The sequence below is a fragment of the Sorex araneus genome, chromosome 6, assembly GCF_027595985.1.
Source record: "Sorex araneus isolate mSorAra2 chromosome 6, mSorAra2.pri, whole genome shotgun sequence".
Classification (NCBI taxonomy): Eukaryota; Metazoa; Chordata; class Mammalia; order Eulipotyphla; family Soricidae; genus Sorex; species Sorex araneus.
In genome coordinates this window covers 167,217,264-167,240,045 of record NC_073307.1, presented here as the reverse complement: position 1 = coordinate 167,240,045, position 22,782 = coordinate 167,217,264, and the positions used below count along the sequence as shown (strand labels likewise).

The 22,782-nt window shown below is 63.0% G+C and overlaps 1 protein-coding gene and 1 non-coding gene across 2 annotated transcripts; both read right to left on the bottom strand.

The window, feature by feature from the left end:
• Positions 1-955: 955 nt before the first annotated feature.
• NAP1L4 (nucleosome assembly protein 1 like 4) lies at positions 956-22,161 on the bottom strand. Its single transcript, XM_055143014.1, has 15 exons — positions 22,043-22,161; positions 14,616-14,646; positions 13,905-13,963; positions 13,431-13,530; positions 11,084-11,225; positions 10,686-10,772; positions 10,237-10,365; positions 8,105-8,176; positions 6,553-6,692; positions 5,738-5,883; positions 4,299-4,321; positions 4,057-4,176; positions 3,127-3,156; positions 2,563-2,619; positions 956-1,568 (listed from the first exon to the last, which is right to left on the bottom strand). Exons 2-15 carry the CDS (start codon positions 14,627-14,629, stop codon positions 1,530-1,532), a joined length of 1,158 nt encoding a protein of 385 aa, XP_054998989.1. The 5' UTR covers positions 14,630-14,646; positions 22,043-22,161; the 3' UTR covers positions 956-1,529.
• On the bottom strand, positions 7,865-7,988 carry LOC129406357 (small nucleolar RNA SNORA54). Its single transcript, XR_008630962.1, has one exon. It is a non-coding gene; the product is annotated as a small nucleolar RNA SNORA54 (small nucleolar RNA).
• Positions 22,162-22,782: the final 621 nt, after the last annotated feature.

The following is a 22,782-nucleotide window of genomic DNA, read 5'->3' as shown; positions in this document are numbered from 1 at the left end:
GGTGTGTGTGTGTGTAGGGCAGCTGGTGGTGTGTGTGTGTGTGTGTGTGTGTGTGTGTGGTGTCCCAACCTGGGCTGGCTTTGGGGAACTCAGCGCACTCTCTGGGGTCCGAGAGCAGCTGCCTTGCTTGCAGCCCGGCTGGCTCCCTCCCCGGCACCATATACGGCCCCCCAGGAGTGAGCCTGAGCCCGGGCGGGCCGAGCGTTCCCAGAGCCCTTGAAAGGCCTGGAGAGAGGCCGGGGGAGGACAGGGCGAGCACTGGGGCTCAGAGAAAGCAGGAGTCCTGCCCCCGCAGCGCTGGGGCAGTCCCCAGACAGGCAGGCCAGGTTCCCACACTCCCACGGAGCCCTGAAGGTGACTCCCCAGTGGCAAGCTTCCCAGGCCCCCGCCCACCCACTTCCTGCCAATTACACCTCCCTGGCTCTGCTCACAGCAAAGGCCTCTGGGGCAGGGTGGGCGGGGCCAGCCCACCCCCCCCCCCCCCCCGGCCAGGCTTCCCTCCCTGGGGGGGGGGAACTCTCCAACAGGAAGGGGAGCCCCAGCTGCAGGGAGCATGCTGGCCGCCCAGTGGGTCTTTCAACGGGTCCCCCAGGGCCTGCTGGGAGTGGACCCCAGACCCAGAACTAAGCCCTGAGCAACCCTGGGCACAGCCCCCCCCCCCCCCCCGGAACGGAACAGAAGGGGCAGCGTCCGCAGTGCAGGGCCAGGCCAAAGCAGCTTCCTGAGGGCCCCTGGGCCTGGGCGCCTGCGGGCACTGCCCTGAGCAGAGTGAAGCTCACTCCCGAGCCCCCCGGGGTGCGCCCCACACTGACCAGGACCAGGTGGGAAGGTGGCACGGGGCTGGGCTCGAGCACTGCAGCCCAGAGCAGGCCCTTCCCCTGAGAACCGGGCGAGGGCTGGGAGACCCCGCACGGGCAGGCAGGGCCCAGCCCCCCAGCGAGAGACCAGGCGCCGCTCACGGTCCACAACTTTAATAGAATATTCTAACTATTCTGTACAAATGGAAACACGGTCTCAGTTACAAATGGGTGAGCCAGGCAGCCTCAGCGTCCCGCCCAGACACGGGACGCGCACGCACAGGGGTCCGACCCAGCCACACGCCCCCGGTCCCGTCTTCACAGCCAGAGGCTCCCGGTCCTGGCAGGACTAACCCGATGCGGCCCGAGCCCGCACAAGCAGGAAGCGATAAATAAATACGAGGAGCCTCGCCCCGGGACAGGGCCAGGAGACCCGCGCCACGCTGGGCACGGGGCACACCTCCCGGCGGAGGCGGCTCGAGTCCACGGGCAGGTCAGGGCCGTGCACGCCCACGGCTACTCCCACAGGTCTATGGGCCCCGGGGCAGGGGCCGGGCCGGGGAGGGTCCGCCGAGCTGGCCGGAGCGGGCTGCGCTCCACCTCCTGTTTCTGAAATGCATTGAAGCCGTCACTGTACAGGTTAAGCAAAATAACCAAGAGAAAGGAAAGTGAGAGGAAAACCATGCACTTGACAACGAGGCTCGCCGGCCGGCGTGCCCAGGCTGCGGCGGCTCACTGCTGCTTGCACTCCGAGGGCTGGCTGGGCTCCTTCTGCAACGACACACGCACACACCACCGTCAGAGGCCGCCGGACGTCCCGCTCGCGCCAGCAGCCCCCAGGACACAGTGAGAGCAGAGCTGACGCCCGGCTCAGCGCACAGGGGCCTCGGGTGGGAGGTGCCAGCGCCGTGTGCTGCAGACACACCAGAACGTGGAGCCGGCGCGTGGCACAGCTCACTCCTGGCGGGCACTCGAGCCCCTTCCCTGCAGGCCCAGGGTGAAGACAGAGGCGGGTAATGGGCGTGCAGGGCGGGCAGAGCAAGGGTACCGGGAGGCGCAGGAGGAGTATCCCGACACCCTGGGCGTGGCGCAGCACACGGGGAAGCCTGAGAGAAGGATGGCACCGGCCCTGCACCACGCGCCCGCGCCCACGCCGTGTCCAGAAGCCACAGGCAGAGACTGGGGCGGGCACGGGGCGTGCGACAGGACAGTCTTGGGGCGGTTTGGGGGGCACACCGTGGGTGCTCGGGGACCCTGAGGGGTGCCGGGGCCAGCCCCAGTAGGAACTGGCGTGGGGGGCCCTCAGGGAGACAGGCAGGGGACTAGAGGGGACACCTGCCCCAGGTGCAAGCCTGGGTAAGGGGCTTTGCTGAGGGGCCTGAACAACGCAGTGGCCCCTCAGCCGGACACAGACCAGCTGCGCCCGTGCCCAAGGCAAGCGAGAGCAGCGCAGGGCATGTGGGGCGGGGGTGGGGTCTGGAGTAGGCCACACCTCCACAGCCCCCAGACACCAAGCTGCAAAGGGGGGGACACAGGCCACCGGGAATACATGTGCTCACTCCAGCCTCACGGGGAGGGGGGGCGGCCCCCACCCCGGCCCAGTGCCAACAGAGAGCAGCTTGGCCCAGGGTGAGCACTGCAGGGGAGTCCAGAACAGGAGCGGCAAGGCCTCCAACGGGAGCCAGGCTCACCGCTCTCCACCTGCAAGTTCCGTCAGCCCACGTTCCACACGGGCACCCGGAGTGTCTGTACCCCAAATACTTACCTTGGGGTTCACCTCCGTGTCCTCCTCCTCTTCTCCCTCCTCATCACCTTCCAATTCCTGCGAGCAGGAGAACTAGCTGAGTGTGGAGCTGGGGTCCCCGGGGGCACTGGCCAGTGAATGAGGAGGGCCTCGGGAGCCTCATCCCTGCCACCCACCCTGGCTGGGTCACCCGGACCCTTGGTAACTCCTGGCTCTCTGATCTCAGAGAAACCCTCAAACGGCAGAACACTGAAAAAGTGTGTCTTGCTATTTTTGAGGATCCATCATAGTAAGAGTCATAGGTCAGAACTGGACACTCAGGCCTGGACAGGCAGCTCAAGGAGCATGGTCCCCCCATCCTGAACACTGCTGGCCCCCAAACCAAAAGTCCCAACAGTCTGGCGACCACCACACCACTACAGGGTGCGTGAGGGGGGTGGCACTCGCCCTGCTCGCAGCTCGGACCCTGGCCCACTCCCAGGCCAGGGAGAGGCAACAGAGCTCCTCTCCCGTCTCCACGGCAACAAGGGCAGAGCCCACCCCGCCCACCCGGGGGAAAGCCGACAGCCCCGGGAAGCCGCTTACCTCCTCTTCTCCTTCCTCACCTTCTTCAAACTGCAAAGAGAAGACTGCGGTCAGGCTCGGACAGGCACAGGCCCAGACCCGCCCGCGGCACCCGGGAGGAAGGCTGCCAGGCCCGCCCTGTCCACTGGGTCTCTGCAGCCGGCCCAGCTGCCGCACTGCCGCCAGGCCTGGACAACATGCACAGTCGAGGGAAGGGCACGGGATGGACACGGTTGGCTGCCCCTGCCTGGGAAGGGCCCGACGGCCAGCCGCTGCGTTGGGTGTGCGAGACAGAGTCCCAGCACCAGGCCTGGCCCAGAGCAGACGAGGCGCCCTTAGGAACCGGGGAACTTGCCTTGCAAGCGGCCCACCACGCGTGACCCCTAAGCACAGAGCTGGGGCGGCCCCGTGCACCGCAGGGTGCAGACAGGCACCGCGCTTGGCTGCAGCGCCCAGCTCCCAGACAGGCGGAGCTGCGGCCACAGCCGGCCCCCAGCAGGCCCCAGCTCCCCGCCAGCTCCACCCCTACCAGGGCCGGTCCTATGGCCTGGGAGGGGCGTGGTCAGCCCACGAGGCTATGCCTGCAGCACCCGCCCCGACCCCCGCCTCGCCCGGCACAGAGCTGCGGGCACAAGCAGCTCTCCAGAGACGCGAACCCCGAGACACGCCCGGCCACGATGTCCCCTCTCGGGCGGCTGGGCCTAGTTCTGAGCGTGAGCGGCAGGGTGGAGAGGCGTCACGCCCAAGCCACCACGGGCACCAACGTGACAGAAGGGGCAGCCCGTCTCCAGACAGGCCCACACCCGGCATCACGGAGCTGCCCACGCGGGCAAGGTCGTCTCAGCTGATCGGAGCGCTGACCTCTGCCTGGGGTGGCCCCCAAACCAAGCAAGCGGCCGGGCCAGAGTGCAGGGTGACCCCCCACGGCCCTGGGCGCGCTCGGGTACGTACGTTGTCGTCGTCCTCGATGGCCTCCCCCGTGAAGTAGAGCACGGCACGGGGCACGATCCGCTCGCGGAAGAAGTGGCCGATCTCGAAGTCCGAGGCCAGCGTGAACTCAGAGTCCTCGTCCTGCGGACACAGCCGGTGAGCCCGGCACGAGCCCGGCACCCCCGCCTCCCCAAAGCCCCAGGGAGCCCTCTGCTTCCCGGCCGCAGCCACGCAGGGAAGCGGGTCCAAGGACACAGTCTTACCAGTGACTCTCCATCCCCAGAGGCTGCAAGAGAAGAAAGGAGAGTGGTTAGCGCACAGCCGGCCCTGCCGCGCTCAGCGTGTCAGAGAAAGGGGACACAGGGGACAGTGCTCGTGGACAGGCGGCGGTGGCCTGCGGCCCTTCACACCCCGGGCCTCAGCTGACCCGGCCTTCCTGTCCGCAATCCCTTCTGGGGCGAAGGTCACCGTCTCTTGCCCTCCCCTCCCCCTGGGGGCAGGCTCAGGCCAGTGGCTGCTGGTGACAGCCATGCAGGGCAGGCGGCTTTCAAGGAACCACAGGAATGAACGTGAGCCTGATGCGAACCGCGGGGCCAGGAGAGGCCGGGGCGGCCCCCAGGATGAGCCCCGCGGGCGAGGCAGGCCGGCACCCAGCCACTTGGGGAAGCCACTGCCTCTGGGCTGCCAGAGCCGGGCCCGCCGGACCCGCTTCCCTTCCCACCACCAGGCCCCAGCCAGCCGCCTCTCAGCCCAGGCCCCTGAAGCCCTACTGCTCAAATCCCAGGATTCAGGATTTTTGTTCCACTGGTTTCTTGGGCCACGCTGGCGGGACCCAGGGCTTACTCCTGGCTGTGCGCTCCGGGACCGTACGAGGGGGTCCAACCGGGGTCAGCTGCGTGCAAGGCGAGTGCCCGGCCTGCTGGGCCACTGTGGCAGCCGAGAGCTCTCCCAGCGTGCAGCTGACCTTGGTCCGTCCACCAGGAGTGAGCTCGGAGCACTGCCAGGTGTGACCCCCCCACACAAACAAAAGAAAAGAAAAAAAGCAAAGTTTCCCACAAATTAACCTACTGACCATCAGAGGCCTTACAAAACCCAGTGGTCGAACGGAGTCGGCTCCAGACGGACCCCAGAACTGAACTGATGGGGGTGGCCCCAAAACAACACCACAAAGGGAAAAGACGACTTCTGGGTAATTTACTCTGCAAAACTGTCATCACTAATTCTAAACTCATCCTTGTTTCACAACTGAAGAACAAAAGGAAGCGACTAAATAAAATGTTTTTTTTTCCCTTAAAAAAAATTAAAAAAAAAAAAAAGGGCTGGAGCAATAGCACAGGGGGGAGGGCATTTGCCTTGCATGTGGCCAACCTGGGTTCGATTCTCAGCATCCCATATGGTCCTCTGAGCACTGCCAGGGATGATTCCTGAGTGCAGAGCCAGGAGTAACCCCTGTGCATTGCCAGGTGTGACCCCCCCCCAAAAAAAAAAAAACCACAACAACCCAACCAAAACAATGAAGTTTCAACTCAGGATCCTGCCCCCACAAAGCTAGGTGGGCCCAGCTGTCAGCGAGACTCCAGACACACCAGAACCCAAGGACGGGGCAGGAGGGGCGGGCAGGGCAGGGCAGGGCAGGGCAGGGCAGGGCAGGGCAGGGCGGGCAGAGCTGCGGCGGGGGCTGGAGGGACAGGCACACACGCACCTTTGAGCGGGCTGAAGAAGTTGAAGAAGGAGTCGTTGGGCACCTGCTTGGTGATGGTGCGGACCGTGCCCCGGCCCTTGTGCTTCTGCTTCTTCTTGATGGTCTTCACAGTGACGTTCTTGCCCTTCTTCCAGTCGATGGTGCACCTGCGGGCGGCAGCCAGCGTCACCACAGGGACTCGGCCCGCGGAAGGCCCCAGGGTGTCTGTGAAGCCACCCACGGCCGTTGCCTCCTGAGACCCAGCACAGGATGGTCACGAGCTGGTCACCTGCGCGCCCACAGCCACCACCCGCACGCCCAGGACCTCCGGGGAGCAGAGTGTGGCCACTCCCAGGCTGTGGGCCCCGTGGGCCGGGAGCAGGGCCTGCTTTCTGGGCCCGGACACCAGGCGAATCCCAGGGGCCCAGCCTGGGAGAGGCGGAGCGCTCGGCACGTCGGCACGCGCCTCCCTGAGGGCTCGGGGAGGACAGTGAGGACGGAAAACAACTCCCATCAGCCAGGGGCGCGGGTCCCAGCCCGCAGGCCGTCCCGGCCGCAGAGCCGCGCCAGGCCCCGAGGCCACAGTCACAGGAACGCCCATGACGGCCGTCAGGCTGCTCCGCTTGGGGCCAGGCCGGGCCCCCTCGTCCGGGTGGCCGTGAGGGTTTCCCAGCACGGGCGAACGCCAGCACAGGAAACAATGTCCCTCGCCCCTTCTCTAGCGGGCTTCAGCGGGGCAGACTTTCACTTCTTAACCTGATTTCTACCTCGCGAGTGGTCTTAAGGTTGTTCCCTGCTTAGACTCAGCACAAGGCGTTGGAACGGCACATCCTTACCCGTCACAGTCAACTATTTCGGGGCCTTCAAAGGAAAAGGGGTCGGTCTTATCCGGCTCCGACTTCATCTTGTACGTCTTCGTCAGGACTGGGTTGGTAAAGTAGTCGTTGGGCTCGAAGTGGAACTCTAACACGAAAGACTGAAGACAAGACTCGGGGTGAGCACCACTAACATCCATGAGGACACAGCCGGACCGCCGGGGAGCGGCCAGGACTTCACGAACCCCGGGAACCGCTCTGCTCTCCGCGCCAACGCAGGCCGCATCGCCACTGGGAGCCCCGCCTGCCGGCAAGGGAGGAGGAGGAGGGCAGGGGCAGGCCAACCCCGCCCTTCACCACCCCCCGAACATAGGGCAGGAAAGGGGACCAAGAGCACCTACGAAGCAGAGTCTCCAGACCAAACGGGCAACCGAGAGTCACGCACAATTGTGAACAGCAAAAGCTAAGAATAGAGTGTGCCCTTCCTGGCACACGCACGAACCAGGAGCGCTGCCGGGGCCTTGGGCAGGTGGCACCCTGTGGGGCTGTGTACGGGAGCACATGACAGCGCTACGGGCCCCAAGCGCCAGCTCTGCCCGTCCACGCGCGGACAGACGCAGGGACGAGTTCCCTGGCCGTGCTCCCCAGCGCCACAGGAAGAGCCTTGGAGAGCGGGGACAGAGCCCCCAGGGGGGCACGTCCCAGGGGAAAGGCCGCAGAGAGCGGGCAGAGGCGGTGAGGAGGGCCACTGGGCCAGCCTGTTCCCAGAAGGGTCAGCAGCAGGACCCAGCCACGTGTCCCTGCCCTTAGCAAGAGCAGCACTGGGGAGACGGGCGCGGGGACCGACCCCCGTGGCCCCCCACCCTCTCCTCCGTCCAGGCGCCTTCTTTCTCCCCCGCCCTCACTCAGACCAACAGAGCGTTTCCCGCAGTGCCGAGACCTCTGCGGGCCCAGAGACACCCAGACACCCTGCGGTACCGGGCGAGACCATCAGCAAGGGGCCTGCGGCGGGGAGCGGGCGGGAATGAGTGCTGGGCTGACCCTGACCATGGCCAGCGGTGACCGGGACGGGCGGGGCGCAGACACCAGGGCTTGCACTTTCACTCAGGGCGAGACTGGGGAGCCCCCGACGCTGCAGCCCCCAGCCCAGGAGAAGAGGTGAGCGGAGAGCAGGGACTCCAGAGAAAGGGCCCGGGACACGCCCAGATTCTCCAGAAGGCCCAAGGGCACCCCGCTGGGACAAGGGGGGAGGGGGGGCGAGCCCCGAGCACACGCCATGCCCACACCTCCCGCAGTGCCGGGGGCCGCCCCCGCCCGCCCGCTGCGCCCCCAGAGCTGTCCCCAAGGCCTCAGCCCGAGAGCCCGAATGGGTCAGTCAGACTCGGGCCCCTGGACTTGCTGTCGCACTGGAATGGAACCCGCGCGCCACGGCAGACTGCAGGTCACGAACAGTGCTGGGCGTGAGGGAGGAGCGGCGAGTCGCCAGGTGCCCAGGCTTGCTGACCGCACTAACTTCCCGGCCCCCGTGCCCCCCGGCAGCACCCTCGGTGCCCGCTGCTCTGCCCGGACTCACCATGGGCTGCCCGGGGTCGGAGAACTTGACCTTGATGTCCTGCAGGTGCTTCAGGATGGGCTCGTCGTACTCCTGTCGGGAGACGAGGAGGGTCTCGGGCACGGCCGCTGTGCAGGAAGTCTCAGCGGGGCAGCCTTGCAGGCCGGCCTGAACCCCGCTCACGTGGCCGTGAGGCCCTGACAGACAACGGCCACTGCAGCCTGGTCCGTGACGGCGCCTGACCAGCGCACGGCTCGTCGGAGATCTGGAGCAGCCCGGCTGGGTTCCTGGGGTCCCTCTGCCCCAGGGCTGGGGCCGCGGCCTGACTTCCCAGCCAGCGGGGCTTCCCCAGGCCAGTGCGGCTGAGCCCGCGGGCCCTGGGCAAGCGGCCCCTCGGGCTGACCCACACGCCCGGCGGGCCGTGCCCGCTGTGCCCTGGCTCTGGCCCACTCCACCCTCACTCTCTCACGTGGGGAGGGACCCCCAGCGCGGCAGGAGAGGCCCTGCCCACCCCAGTATCGTGGGGGGCCTTCACGCGACCCTCCAGTCTGGCGGGGGCTGAGCAATGCCCAAGCCCCAGACCACCAGGGACGAAATCGTAAAAATGTGCCAACTTGGGGGCGCCGTCTCCCGGCCGAGGGCCCCACACTGTGCCAGGCGCGGAGCAGGTCTCGGCGTGAGCAGTGGGAATGCCGGCGAGACGCTCCACGGTCACAGCCGTTCCTGCTCAGGCGCGAGGGGGCTATGAGGGACTGATCAGGCTCCCGGGGAGTCGCCGGGGCCTCCTCCCCCACCTCCCTGTCCACCCAGAAGCCCCGGCAGTCACACACATGCCCCGAAGCTGCCACCCAGTTAAAAATTCTGCACTTCCAGAGTGAAGTCTCGAACCCTCCAACAGCAAGACCAGGAGCAGCGCCGGGTGGGGTGGGGTGTGCGGCACGGGGCCACCAGTCCCCCCGGCTACACACACAGCAGGCCCGGCTGGCGGCGCCTCCTGACCTCCCACACGGAGAGCAACAGCGATACTCACTCACTTTCTCCCAGGAAAACATTTCTGACTTTTTTTTTTTTTTTTTGCTTTTTGGGTCACACCCGGCGATGCACAGGGGTTATTACTCCTGGCTCTGCACTCAGGAATTACTCCTGGCGGTGCTCAGGGGACCATATGGGATGCTGGGATTTGAACCCGGGTCAGCCTCGTGCAAGGCAAACGCCCTACCCGCTGTGCTATCTCTCCAGCCCTCTATTTTTTTTAGCAAATTATTTATAACAAGCAATATAAAATAAATTACTGAGGGCCTGCTAAGGGGACAGGCTTGAGGGTGGTTGGGAAAATCAGAGCTAATGGTGCTGGGGTTGGTGTTGGAGTACTGAATGCTGCAACAAATCATCAGGAGCAGCTTTGCAAACCACAGTGTTTACGGAAAGTGCAAGGGACAAAAATGCTGACAGTCAATGAGACTTTGGGCAAGGCTTATTTTTGAATTCCAGAAACTTCTACCCTAACTCAGTGTAGGAAAGGAAAATCTGCTATCTTTTATGAGATTACTTTATTACAGAAAACCTAAAAGCCATGACAAGTAGAGAAAGAACGGCCACCCTCTGCTTGCTACAGCCTTCACGGGAACTCAGCACCGTGCAGCCACCAGGGCCACACAACAGAACCCCGCGGGGAGGCTGCGACGGGGCGGGGGCACGTGTGCAGAGGTCCGCAGCCCGGCACCCTGCTCGCATGGCAGAAGGTGGGGCGGCTGGAAGGGCCCTGAATCTACCCGGCAGGCTTTCCGGGAGAGGCGGCAAACGTTCTAGGATGTGACTCCAACTACGGTGCCCGGCGGTGGCTGGGGCTCGCGCTCGGGCTGCCGGCCAGAGCTGAGGAATGAGGCCTCTGGCGAGAGCCCGCGGGCAGGGCTCTTGCCTTGCACAAGGCCAGGCCGGGTTTGATCCCCTGCACCTCATATGGTTCCCGGGGCAGCGGCAGGAATGACCCCCGCAAGTACAGCCGAAGTGTGCCCTGGGTGCCCCCGAAAGACACGCCTGGGGCCGCAGTGACAGTACAGTGGTGGGGTGTTGGCCGGGCACGTGGCCGGGGCCTGATCCCTGACACCCGCTGGGTGCGGCTCCCAGACAGGCCCTGCCGGCGCCCGGCTCACCTGCACCAACTCGCTGAGCATGTCCACGTTTCTGAAGATGGTGAACCAGAACTCCGGGATGCCCCTGGGGTTGGGCTCCTCGGCCGCCACTTCCTTCTCCGCTATGACGACCTTGTCCTTCACATCTCCCTTAGAGACAAAGAGGAAGGAGTCGGGCCCACAGGGCACCCAACCACCCCCGCAGGCAGCAGCCTTCCCTCTGAACCGGCACCGAGGCCAGGGCGCGCCCACGGTGCCAAGGCCAGGCAGGACAGGACGCCGCCACAGTGTGCTCGTGCAGGGAAAGGGGCCGGCATGCCTTGGGAGGCGCGACCCGCCCGTCACAGGCCAGGAGCAGCTCTCCGGGCCGTTGCCAAGGCCTGGCACGTGGAGACCCAGGTTCGAGCCTGACCCCGCGGCCCACTGAACAGAGACCGGAGCCGCCCCGCACCCACCCGAGGGCCACTCACAGCCAGCTTGTCCTCCTCTTCATTCTCACTGTGCCACTCCGACTCGGCGTCCGTGGGCTCCACGTCCCCGGTGATGAATTCCCTTCTCTAAGTGACAGAGACGCAGAGAGACGCTTGTAAGTAACATGGGCGACAACCGGACTACAAGCCCTTTCACGTCAGGGCTCAAGGAGTGAGACTCCGGGAGCCTGAGCGCTAATACCGCGGGGAGGGCGCTTGCCCGTCAGGCAGACCAGGGTTTGATCCCCGCATCCCAGGTGGCGCCCGAGCCTAAGCGTGAACCCTAGGAAGACCCAAGCGCTGAGCACAGCCAGCTGTGACCGAAAGCCAGACAAGAAAATGAACAAGGCTCAACAATTCGCCGGGTGAGTCTGAGCGTGACACAGGTAACTCCCCACCTTGTCGAAGAGAGGCTGGTACAAAGCCGCGTACTTCCTTTCCAAGTCGTGAACTTCCTCGTAGAACTTGGCTTCTATATGAGCACATTTGACCTGAAGTTGCTTCAATGCATTGATTCTTCTTTTTACCGCTTTAGGTAAACTGAGAGGAAAACACAAACAAACTATCCGTATGCCTGGAAAGTAAAGTGTTTCATACTTAATTTTGGGGGCCACATCTGGCAGTGCTCCGGGCTTCCTCATGGCGGACTCAGGGGACTGTAGGCGGAGCTGGGGAAGGAAGCTATGTCAGCTGTGTGCAAGGCAAGTGTCTTACCACACAACTACCTGCCCAGTCCCCACTTTTATCTTTGTTCAAGTTAATTCTCCAAATACAACGAGAAGCCCCACAAACTCTACTAAATAAATTCAAGTTCACGTCAAACATACAACCTAGCTATGAAAAAACTTCTCAACACCACTAGAGGGGCCGGAGCGATAGCACAGCGGGTAGGGCGTTTGCCTTGCATGCGGCCGACCCGGGTTCGATCCCCGGCATCCCATATGGTTCCAAGCACTGCCAGGAGTAATTCCTGAGTGCAAAACCAGGAGTAACCCCTGAGCATCACTGGGTGTGACCCAAAAAGCAAATAACAACAACAAAAACAAAACAAAAAGCCACCACTAGAGGCAGAAACACCAGAACAAAGGGGTTAACAAAGGGCAGGGAAATCTAGACAGGTGAGGCATGAGAAACACAAGTGAAGGGGATTTAAGGTCACAAAACAGCTAAAAGAACGTAGACCTGCGTGGCCCAGGTAAGCGCCAGGCTCACCACGGCCGGGCTGTATGAGGTGCCAGGAGCGGCCCCTCCAGGTGGGAGAAGGCTAAGGATAAACAAGCTACTGACTGGCCGCACGTGTCACGGGGCCCAGCAGAGCCTGTGTTCAGCCCTGTAGGGACCTCTCCAGGCCCGGTGACAGCCTTCTTCCAGCAAACAAGAACCCTGGGGGCCTTCTCCGCAACACACCACTAGGTGTGACCACAACCCCAACAAAATCCCGCCTAAGGGACAAACTGGAAGCGTGAGCTGAGAGTGCTGGGGGGGGGGGGTGGTCCGTGAAGGAGCAGGAAGGGAGGGCACGGGAGCACTCCCCAGTGCGAAACATTCCTACTGGTTCTTAATCAACGAATTTGAAAAATCACGGGGCTGAAGTGAAGTACAGCGGGTAGGACATTTGCCTTGCACACAACCAGCCCAGGTTGGATCCCGGCACCCCATGTGGTCCCCAAGGACTGCTAGCAGTAATTCCTGAATGCAGAGCCAGGAGCTGAGACCCAAAACAAACAAAATCACCCCACCCCGCCTTGCCTCAAAGTCAGTTTGAGGGTTTTTTCGCTTTATGGGTCACACCCGGCAATGCACAGGGGTTGGTTACTCCTGGCTCTGCACTCAGGAATTACTCCTGGCGGTGCTCAGGGGACCATAAGGGATGCTGGGAATCAAACCTGGGTCAGCCGCGTGCAAGGCAAACGCCCTCCCCGCTGTGCTGTCGCTCCAGCCCCCCAGTTTGAGTTCTTAAGAATTAACTGAGAAATCACAAGAAAACCAGTTTCAGGGCGAGGGAGCTAGTAGAGCAGGGAAGGCACCTGCCTTGCACGCCACAGACTGGGTTCGATCCCCAGCCCGGCCAGGGCCATCCCTAAGTGGGGTCAGGAGTAAGCCCCGGCACCAAGCCCAAACCCAACAGCAAAGGAAAACCCTGCGATCTGTCCCCAGACCCTTGGCCCCAGGCTAACCCAGCACAGACCTGGCCAGCCAGCACGGTCTACAGGCCGCCTTCCGGCCAGCTCACGGCAGGGCTCTAGGACAGTTCCTAGACTTAACTGCGACTTAACTGCAGAAAGCCCCGGGAGAGCCCGGGATCACAGCGCTCATCAAACCCAGGGCCACGCCAGGGAAAGTGCCCCGTAAAGCCCCCACAGCAGGAAGGTGCGCCAGGGGGAGACCAGACGCCCCCAGAGGCACACAGAGCACACGTCCAACCCAGAGTCCCACAGGCCTGGCCCCACCCCACCTCCGGGGAATGCTCAGTTTCATAGCCAGAAGGCCGGACACTCCCTCACCTGAACCTCGCGGTTCTCCTGGGCACTGCACCCCACCTCAGGACCGTCCTCACGGAGGAAGCAGCCCCTCTCCTCCCACAGCAGCTACCACGGGCACCCAGCCCGGCCAGGCTTCCCTCCGGCCGGGAGGTGGCGGTGCTTCCGCCCCGGCCTGCAGTGTCCTCCAGCGGCCACGGGATGGCGCCCTGCCCACACTGTTGGAATCACCCGCGTCACCCTCCCTTCCTCCTTGCATACGTACGTCTCAATGTAGCTTGAAGGCGTGTGGGAGACCGTGTCGAGTCGTTCCTGCAGCGCCGCCAGCACCTGGGGGTTCTGCATCACCTGATCTGTGAGCTTTTCTGTGGAGAGAGAGAGCAGCAGTGCTCAGGGGCTGGCGCGGAGCAAGGCGCCCGCCTCCCCGTCAGCTCGGCTCTTTAACGTGTCTCAAAAGGACTCAAAGGGGCTGGAGCGACAGGACGGCAGGTAGGGCAATGGCCTCGCACACGCTGCCCTGGGTTCAAGCCCCGGTCGGCGGTCCCAGCCGCAGGACGATCAGGGGACAGGAAAGGCTCAGGCAGGGGACGGCGGGCAGGGAGGGCATCTGCCCGCACAAGGCTGCCGAAACAAAGCATCCCTGCCACTGCCCTCTGGCCTCCCTCGGGTGGCCACTGTCCCAGAGCAAGGGCCCGTCTGCACACACTCTCCAAGCTCCTCTCACCTGCGGGGCACTGACCTGTATTACTTGCATTTTTTGCAGCTTCCACAGAATCCGAAGGAACAGCATCTGAAAAACTGAAGCAGGGCGGAGGGCTCAGAGGCGCCCCCTGGGAGGGCTGTCAGACAGACTCAGGGAGTGACAGGGTGTGACCTCAGATTTTTTTCCCCTCTACTGGGCACAGGCCCACAGTGGCTGTGCAAGGTACCAGTCTCGAAAACCAACTTCACTTCACCAAAACAGCTGCAGCATCAGGGACGCCGAGACACGTCCTGTCACCAGAGCCGGAGCTCGTGTGCGAGTGGGTGGGTCTGCACTGAGCGCACAGCTGCCGTGTCTCCACTGGCCCACGAGCAGTCACCCACGGGACCTTACTGTGGACGGGGGCTGACACGCCAGCAGAGCGAAAGGCCAACGTCCCAGCAAGGGGCCGAAGCATGTCACAGGTGGCTGCTGGAGCCGAGCACATAGCCCCGAGCACTGTGGGGCGAGCCAACAAACTGGTCAGTGAACTCTGCCTCTCAGACCAGGAAAGCACCCAGAGCAAAGCCTCGAACCTGCAAACAGGGCAGAGACAGGACAGCAGGGAGGACATCTGTCCTGCACGGTGCTGACCTGGGCTCCACCCCCAGCATCTCATCTGATTCCCGAGCACTGCCAGGAGCGGCCCCCGGACACTGCCAGATGTGGCCCAAACCAGCCAGAGCCCCGGGCAAAGGCGCCGCTTACCTGTTATCTGCCATCTGAAGGCCTTTAGCTCCTACGGGAGAGAGAGCACAGTGAGCATTACTTAGCAGAACTGTGAGAAGGAAGCCAGGGGCGTCTGCTAATGTCAGATTCCGTTTTCTCTCTTAGGACAGAACCTAGCCTAATGTCAGCTTCTCTCTTACGGGGCATCAGTTACTCGGAAACAAACATGGGGCCAAGCAGCACCCGCCCCCCCCACCGCCCCACAGTGCTCATTCAGGATCTGTGCCACGGACTCCTCACAGTTACTGAGCGGGAGGCTCCCCTGGCAGCCCGGCTTCCCCGGCACACTCTTCACGGCACACTCTTCACGACATCTCCGATGACGCTTCCCGGCCGCTCCCTACACCGGCCACTCCACTCCAGCCTCCACGGGCAGGAGCCTCAGTCCCCCAGCACCCCGGGAACCCTCGGTGGAGGCCGTGACAACGCTCCACCCTGTCCAACCACACGGGTGCAGCACGGACCTGCTGAAGAAATGCCCCCGTGGGAGGACACGGTCGAGGGGCCTGCCTTCCCGTGACTGACACGCCCCACGTCACACCCAGAGACAAAGAGCACTCAACGGCACTGCAGACACGTGCTGCTTCAGAACCTGATGCTAAAGTAGTCACATTAAACTACATTCCCGAAACAAGAACTGGTGGTATGGAAGCAGGAGCGAAAAACAAAATAAGTCTAAACAAGAAAGAAAAATAATGCTGAGGGCCAAGGAGATGCTTCACGGGCCAGAATCAGCACAGCCGGCCAGGCGCTTGCCTTGCACGTGGCAGACCTGGGTTAAATCCCCAGCACCGACCCCCAAACTAAATGAAAAGATAAAATCCGGGACTGGAGCAATAGCACAGCGGGAGGGCATTTGCCTTGCAAGCAGCCGACCCGGGTTCGAGTCCCAGAATCCCATACGGTCCCCTGAGCACCGCCAGGGCTAATTCCTGAGTGCAGAGCCAGGAGTAACCCCTGTGCATTGCTGGGTGTGACCCAAAAAGCAAAAAAAAAAGAAAAGAAAAGATCCCTGGCACCCCATATGGTCCCCCAAGCCTCGCCAATAGTGATCCCCGAGCACTGAGCACTCCTGGGTGTGGCAACAAAACGAAGCAGAAGAGGCCTCAGAGGCTGGGGCATGACTCCTCACGAGCCCACCGCGGGGAAGCGAGGGGTGAGGGCCGGGCGGGGCCTGGTCCGTCCTGCTGTCCCAGAGGCTCACACTGTAGTTCCCACGTCTCTTGTTTTGGCTCTGGGCCGTGTCTAGTGGTGCCAGCCGGCCTGCCTCCTGGTGCGGAACCTAGGAAGTCCCCGTGGGGCCGGGGTGGCCACTCCCGCAGGTACGCAGGGAGGGCGGCTCCACGGAGTGGCCACTCCAGGCAGGGAACCAAGCCAGCCGTGGCTTCCAGCCTGCCCCACGAACACGGGCACTAACGCACGGGGGAGCGGGATCGGGTCTCCCAGCGCTGCTGAGACGGGCGGTGGGTGGGCCACAGCCCCTTCCCCGCAACGACGGGGCGTGTCCAGCCCAGAGAAAGCACCTTCGCCTCTGCACTCTCTCCTGGTGACAAACACAGCCTGGAGCGTCAGATTCCATCACTGTGAACTTACTTCTCTTGGCTTTTAGGGTCACACTCGGGGATGCTCAGGAATTTCTCCTGGCGGTGCTCGGGGGCCACATGGGATGCCGGGGATGGAGCCAGGGAAACCCCCTGTCCCTGTGCTATGGCAGAAACTCACTTTCTATTCAGCGACCCACGCCGCTGCCAAGACCTTCTACCTACTCTCCCGCCCGCAAGTTCCTTCAACGAAAACTACGTTGCGCTGAGAAAAAGTTACATGGAGCAATACAACTTGCAGATCTGAAAAATAACCACCAGCACAGGAATGCTGATGCCAACTAGCCTATCTCACTCTTTTTGAACCCACAGCTGGTGGTGCTCAGGGCAGCCCGGGGCCGGCCGAGGGCGAGCCTGAGTCCCCGTGCTCGGCTCTGTCCTACTCCGTCAGAACCACAAATGCACGACCCTGCAGCTCCAGGTGCAGGGCACCGTGAGGCAGAGCCCAGAGACCCCGGAAAGCAGAGGGCCCTGGACGGGGCCGGCCTGACTGGCAGGGCCAAAGCCCTGGTTCCCCCTGGCGTAGGGTGACTCCCGCAGCGCTGAGGGCACGCCTGGCTTTGTGCTGGGGTCGGTGGCGCCCACGAGCCTCCCCATGCAGCTCTCAGATGCTCAACAAACCAATCCCCTTCCAATTCCCACGCTGGACCCAGGAAGCCCCCATCCCAGTGTCAGTAAATGTCCGGATGCCTCGCAACACTATTGCTAAACCCACTTACCACCTGCCCCCCAAGTTTGTTCTCACAGGTGCAAGTACTCCATTGTTAACCAATTTTCTCCTATAACTCTATTTCTCCCTTCAGGGAGAGTGGGAACACAGGCCCCTACTGCCACAACTCCTGCAGCGGGTCCCCGGGGCAGCACGTCTGGAGTGGGAAGGAGAAGTCTTCCTTCGAGGTCACGCTCTCTCCCCTGCCAGCTCAGGACTGGAACTCTATTTTTGATTTTTTCGGGAGAGGGGTGCTGGGGCACACTCACCCCTGGCTCCATACTCAGGAACTCCGGGCAGTGCTCAGGGGACCATACGGGGTACTGGGGCTTACACCCGGGTCGGCCACATACAAGGCAAGTGCCTTACTCACTTTACTGCCTCTCTGGCCTCTAGTCCATTTTATTTTGGGTTCTGGGGGCCACACCCAGCAGTGCTCAGGGGACCTATGGGATGCCTGACATCAAAGCCAGGTCAGCTGTGTCAAAGGCAAGCACCCTCCCAGGAACGATCACCCGCATGCAGTCTGGAGCAAGCCCTGAGCACCACTGGCTGTGATCCCAAACCCCCAAAATAATAAAAATAGGTTGAAAATTAAGAAATCTTAACTTTTGCATGTATACATTTAAATGTGATTAGAGTGATTGTAATTTTATTTTTATTTTTTGGGGTTTCAGGTTAACAGTGGCAGTGCTCAGGAGTACCCTGGCTCTGAGCTCAGGGATCACTCCCGGGTTGGGCGCATGCAAAGCAGACACCTTACGGGCTGTGCGATCGTCCCAGCCCCAGCAAGGGGCTGCTTTGTTCTGGGGTCCCACCCTGCAGAGCTCAGGGGCCATATGGAGTGCCAGATCAGACCTGGCCTCCCGCCTGTACTCTCTCCGGTCCCTAAACCGGGTCACTTTTGAAGGTCCTACCGTGTCTTCTGAGACAACAAACTGTCTCAGAAGGGAATATTCTCAGCCTTCAGGTAACCCAATTTTCACCACGGATCATCTGTCGTGAGTCCCAGCTCCTCGGTGAGTGATGGAAGTTAAGCGTAACCCAGACTTCCCAGTCCCCCACTCCCCGGGGGGCCGCTGCAGGCACACAGCCTGCGGACAGGCCAACACCCCGGACAGGGCGGAGACGGCAGGTACTGGAGCCCCCGCAGCACCAGAGCTTACATCCCGGCTTGGGCCCACACCACACCAACCTGGGAGGGATCTAGGTTACCCCCCGCCCCCCAGACAGCACCCCCGGCAGAGTATGAAGCACGGGGCTGCCCCGCATCTCATCTCTGTCCATCACAGCGCTGGGTGACTCTGGTGACCTCAGTATGCAGCAGCTAAGTAAAGGTGTCTTCAAGGTAACAACCAGCAAATTCAGGGGTGAGGGGCTCCCAGCTGGTGCTCAGGTACCTAAGGTGCTGCTCCAGGACCACGCTTAGCCCCCAAGCCTGGGGGTGTGGGCAGGGCAGGGGCGGGCAGGGCAGCACAAGGCGGCAGGGCGGAATAGAGCCTCAGCCCCTGCACCATCTCTACACGCTTACAAGCCAATGACAAAAGTTCTTGCCAATATTTAAATGTTCTCCTTCATTTAGCAATCAAAAGAGTTATGTGGGCCCTAAACTCAGGTAGTCCTGAAATTATGCTCCATCTGATTTCAGTCATTTGCCTTACGAGATCAAAGTGATGCTAAACACCCCCTTCCACTCCCGTCATCTATGCAGTCACGGCGGAGGGCGCCTGCCTTGCACGTGGTGAACTGTGGGGAACTCGGGTTCAATCCTTGGCATGCCAGATGATCCCCGTACCGCCAGGTACTGCTGAGAGCAGAACCAGGAGTAATCCCTGAGCCCCAAACTAACAAAATGTACAGAGCAGGGGCTGGAGGGACAGCAGAGCAGCGAAGGCGCTCGCCTTGCATGTGGCCGACCCAGAGCCCGCCCGGAGTGATCCCCGGGCAGAGCCTGAAGCCAGTCCTGAGCCCCACCAGCTGTGCCCCCAAACAAAACAGTATCCACAGAAAGGCTGGAGTCATCTGAGGGACACTGCCGAGACACGATGCAGGCACTGCCAACGGTTCTCCGGAGCAGAGGCGTGGCCTCCGGGCACTATGGTCCAAAGAACAACAGACACACACCGTACGTACAGACATACAGATACACAGACGTGCAGCACGGGAAGCTTCCCACCGGCACGTCAACACAATCCGAGGACACCTCTGCTTTCCCGCTGAGGCTCGTGGGCAGGAGCCCTGGCCACGGAGTCCTGCCACGGGGGGGCAGCGCCCGCACATCAGCCCCCCAGTTTCTTCAGACAGGTGCTCACTCCCAAGCTCTGTCCACCCCCAGAGAGCGGCCCAGGAACCTGACAGAAGAAACACTGCCCGTCCACACGACTTCTACCCAGACAAGGAGGCCCTCCACTTCCTTCCCTGCAGTCATTAGCATATGACTGAACGAGGCAAACATCTGAAGCATTTTCCTAAGCCTAGACTCAAAGGCCCTGTCACTGCGCAGTTCCTGCTCTCTCTCAAAGGCACCCCATCACCTTTCCGGGGGCCCACAAGCAAAGGGGGAAGCGCAAGGCCTCATGCCCGCTCCTTCCCGCGCGGACACCGCAGGGCCCACAACTACGCGTGGCACAGAGCGGACGTCCAAGGATGCTGCAGAGCGTCTTGGGAGAAAGTAATCTTTTAGCTTGCGACTACATTCCCACAAGTGTTCCACGCAGATAAAAGCCCTGCGGCCGGGCGGGAGATAGCACAGCCACCAGGCGCTTGTCTCGCACAGGGCTGGCTGGGTGCGAGCCCTGCGCCCCTGGTCACCCGAGCCCCCGCCCCCGCCCCCCCTGAACGCAGAGCCAGGAGTCGGGCCTCAGCAGGGCCCAGGGAGCCCCAAACCAAACCAGAAGGATACAGCTCAGCCTTCAATCACAAAATTTGTTTCTGAACAGGCTTTTGGAATAACAGTAGCAAACGCTCCAAACTCTCTCCCAGGCTCCAGGGCGGGAGCTCAGAAAGCAGCAGCAGGCTCTGCACCAAGCACTCCCTAAACAGCGGGGCAGGGCTCTAAAAACAGGTCTCACGCTAAGGGGGCCAGGAGGCCCTGGTCCCATGCGCAGGTCCCTCAAGCACATCCAGAAGCAACCCCCAAGCAAAGAGCCAGGGGTAGCCCCGAGCACTGCTAGGTGTAGCCCAAAATTAAAAACTAAAACCCTAAGTTACAAGAGTTGGACTCGCAGGAGGACTTTTTTTTTCCTTTTTTGGGTCACACCCAGCAATACTCAGGGGTTACTCCTGGCTCTGCACTCAGGAATTACTCCTGGCGGTGCTCGGGGGACCATATGGGATGCTGGGAATCGAACCCGGGTCAGCCACATGCAAGGCAAACTCCCTCCCCGCTGTGCTATCGCTCCAGCCCCGCAGGAGGACATTTACGGCTGCACAATGGTCAAGATGGAAGACACAGGTCACAAAGTTATCCTGTGTAATGTTTTTCACAGCAAGAACGTACGGCCTGGAACCAAGAGAGGTGTGATTCCTGGAACCCCTCAAAATAAGATGACATGCCTAACAACGGGATAGGCCGACTCCTCCAGAGCCCTGCTCCCTGGGCACTGTCCCTCCGCCCTGCACCTGTATGACCACAACAGAGTCTCCGAAGGCATGACATGCTTCGGCAGTATCTACTCGAGAGAGGAGCAGGGGAGGAGACAGGGCACTGGGCCCGGCACCTGCCCCGCACACGGCAGACCCGGTTCCGTCCTGGCATCCCGTAGGGTCCCCCAAGCCCGGAGCCAGCTCTGTGTACCCCTGGTGTGGCCCAAAGCAAAGAAGAAAAAACAAAGAAAAGAAGCAAGCTGTAAAGTGAGCTAAGGCCAGTTTCCTGCCCCACTTCCGGCCTTATCTGACACTCTCGGCCGAAGCCCCGCTCAGAACAGCCCGAGCAGCCCCATCCTTCCTCCTCAGGCGCCCAGCTGCATGGCAGGCTCCAGATGGTCCACTGGTCTTTGGGCAGCTAAAGCACCTTCCCGCCCTGGGCGATTCTTCCAAAACAAAGATAACAGGGTCACCGCGAAATTTCTGCAAGTCAAACGGGAGCTTACAAATAAAAAAAAGCTTCAAACCACGTTACCCTTGCAGACAAAAGAAAGGAAAACACAAAATTGTAAGAGATTCCTTTTAGCAACAGTATTGCAAACCAGAGCCTAGAGGGGGGGAAAAAAAAGGAAGAAAGTTCCTGCCTTGGAGGCAGGCAGGTGGACAGGACAGGCACCGGGGAGGGGGGCCACGGGCGGCGGGAAGTGGACGCCGGGAAGTGGACGCCCGTGACGCGAGCGCGCTGGAGTAACTGCACGGAGCGTGCTGGAGTAACTGCACGGCGGCAACGCGACCCAGTAACTTTGTAACTGTGCGACTCACACATGATTCGGTTTTTAAAAAGGGAAGAAGAAACAAGAGTCGGGAATTCGCGGACAGAGAGGCCGCCAGGGCTGAGCCCAGCCACGCCGGGGACAAACACGAAAACGCTCCGCCTCGCGCCCTCTCCCTCAGTCTTAACCCGTGTTTTGGGGCGGGGGCCGCAGCCGGGCCGGGGCCACGTGGTGCGGGCGCTGACCGCGGCCTCGGCGCGTCTCCGGCCGCCCCGTCCTCCTCCCGGGGCACCCGAGGTCACGTCCTCGCGGCGCGGCGTCCGTGGGTCGCGCGGCCCAACCGTCCCCGCGCCCAGGCCGGCCGGACACGTGCGCCGGGACCCCGCGGGGGCGGGGGGGTGCACGCGGCACCCCGGGACCCCGCCGAGGGCGGCCCGGACCCCCGGGGGGGGCGCGCCCCCCGCACGGCCGCTCGGGGGACGCCCGGGGGTCGCCGCGCCCCGGCCCCGCGGCCCCGGCCCCGCCGGGTCACCTTGGCGGCGGGCGGCCCGGGCGGGGGTCCCGGCCACCCCGCGCGCCCCCCGGCGCGAACAAAGGGCGCGCGGCGGCCGCACGCGCCGCCCCTCAGCGCGGCCCCGGCCCGGCGGGCGGGCGCGGCCTCCGACCCCGGGCGCGGCCCCAGCCCGCCGCCCGCCCCGCCCGCGCCGCCCGGCCCGGCCCGCCCGCCCGCGCCGTTACCCGCTCGGAGCCGCGCGTCCGCTCCTCACGCCTCCTGCCGCACTGGCGGTGGTGGCTGCGCTCGCTCCGGGGGCTGCGCCGCCGTGGCCGCCAACAACGCGGCTGCCCATTGGCCGGCGCCCCGGGCCCCGCCCTCCGCCAGCAAGGCCGGATGCCATTGGGCGAGCGGCGCGCAGGCCCAGTGGGGCTCGGCGCCGGGGCAGCCGCCAATCAGTGGCCGCCGGGGGCGCGAGGGGCGGGGTGAGGGGCGGGGCGAGGGGCGGGGCTGGCGGGGCGGCTCCCGGGCTCCCGCAGCCCCGCGTGCTTGCGTGCGTGTTGTAGGGCGCCTGCCGCAGCTTCCCCGCCCGGCCCGCGCTCACCCCCGTCCTCCTGCAGATCCGCCCAGCCCCTGGCTCGCTTCTTCCCGCGGGGTTGGCGGGGCGGCGGCGAGGACAGCTTCGCGTGGTCAGTTTTGCGGTGCGGCCCAGCGCCCGCGTCCGCAGCCTCACCGCATCTGGTGCCGTGCTGGGGACCCCAGGAACCAGGAGGGGTCTTTGACCCTGCAATGCGGGTCTGGGCTCACCAGAATGGGGGACAGTCAGTGATATCCAGCCGAGCCAAAAATATACTAATCCCCACTTCCCCCAGGCTGGGGCAGGCAGCAGACCCGGGTTCCACATCCGCCGCCTCCTAGGGGCCCCCGAGCCCCACCGGGAGTGAGCCCTGAGCACGGCCGGGTGTGGCCTGACAACCCCGCTCCA

Coding starts and splice junctions, on each gene's coding strand:
- NAP1L4 (XM_055143014.1), bottom strand. Junction 10,773..11,083: donor ACCAGCCTCTCTTCGACAAG/GTGGGGAGTTAC, acceptor TCTGTCACTTAG/AGAAGGGAATTCATCACCGG. Junction 5,884..6,552: donor GAAATAGTTGACTGTGACGG/GTAAGGATGTGC, acceptor TGCCGCCCGCAG/GTGCACCATCGACTGGAAGA.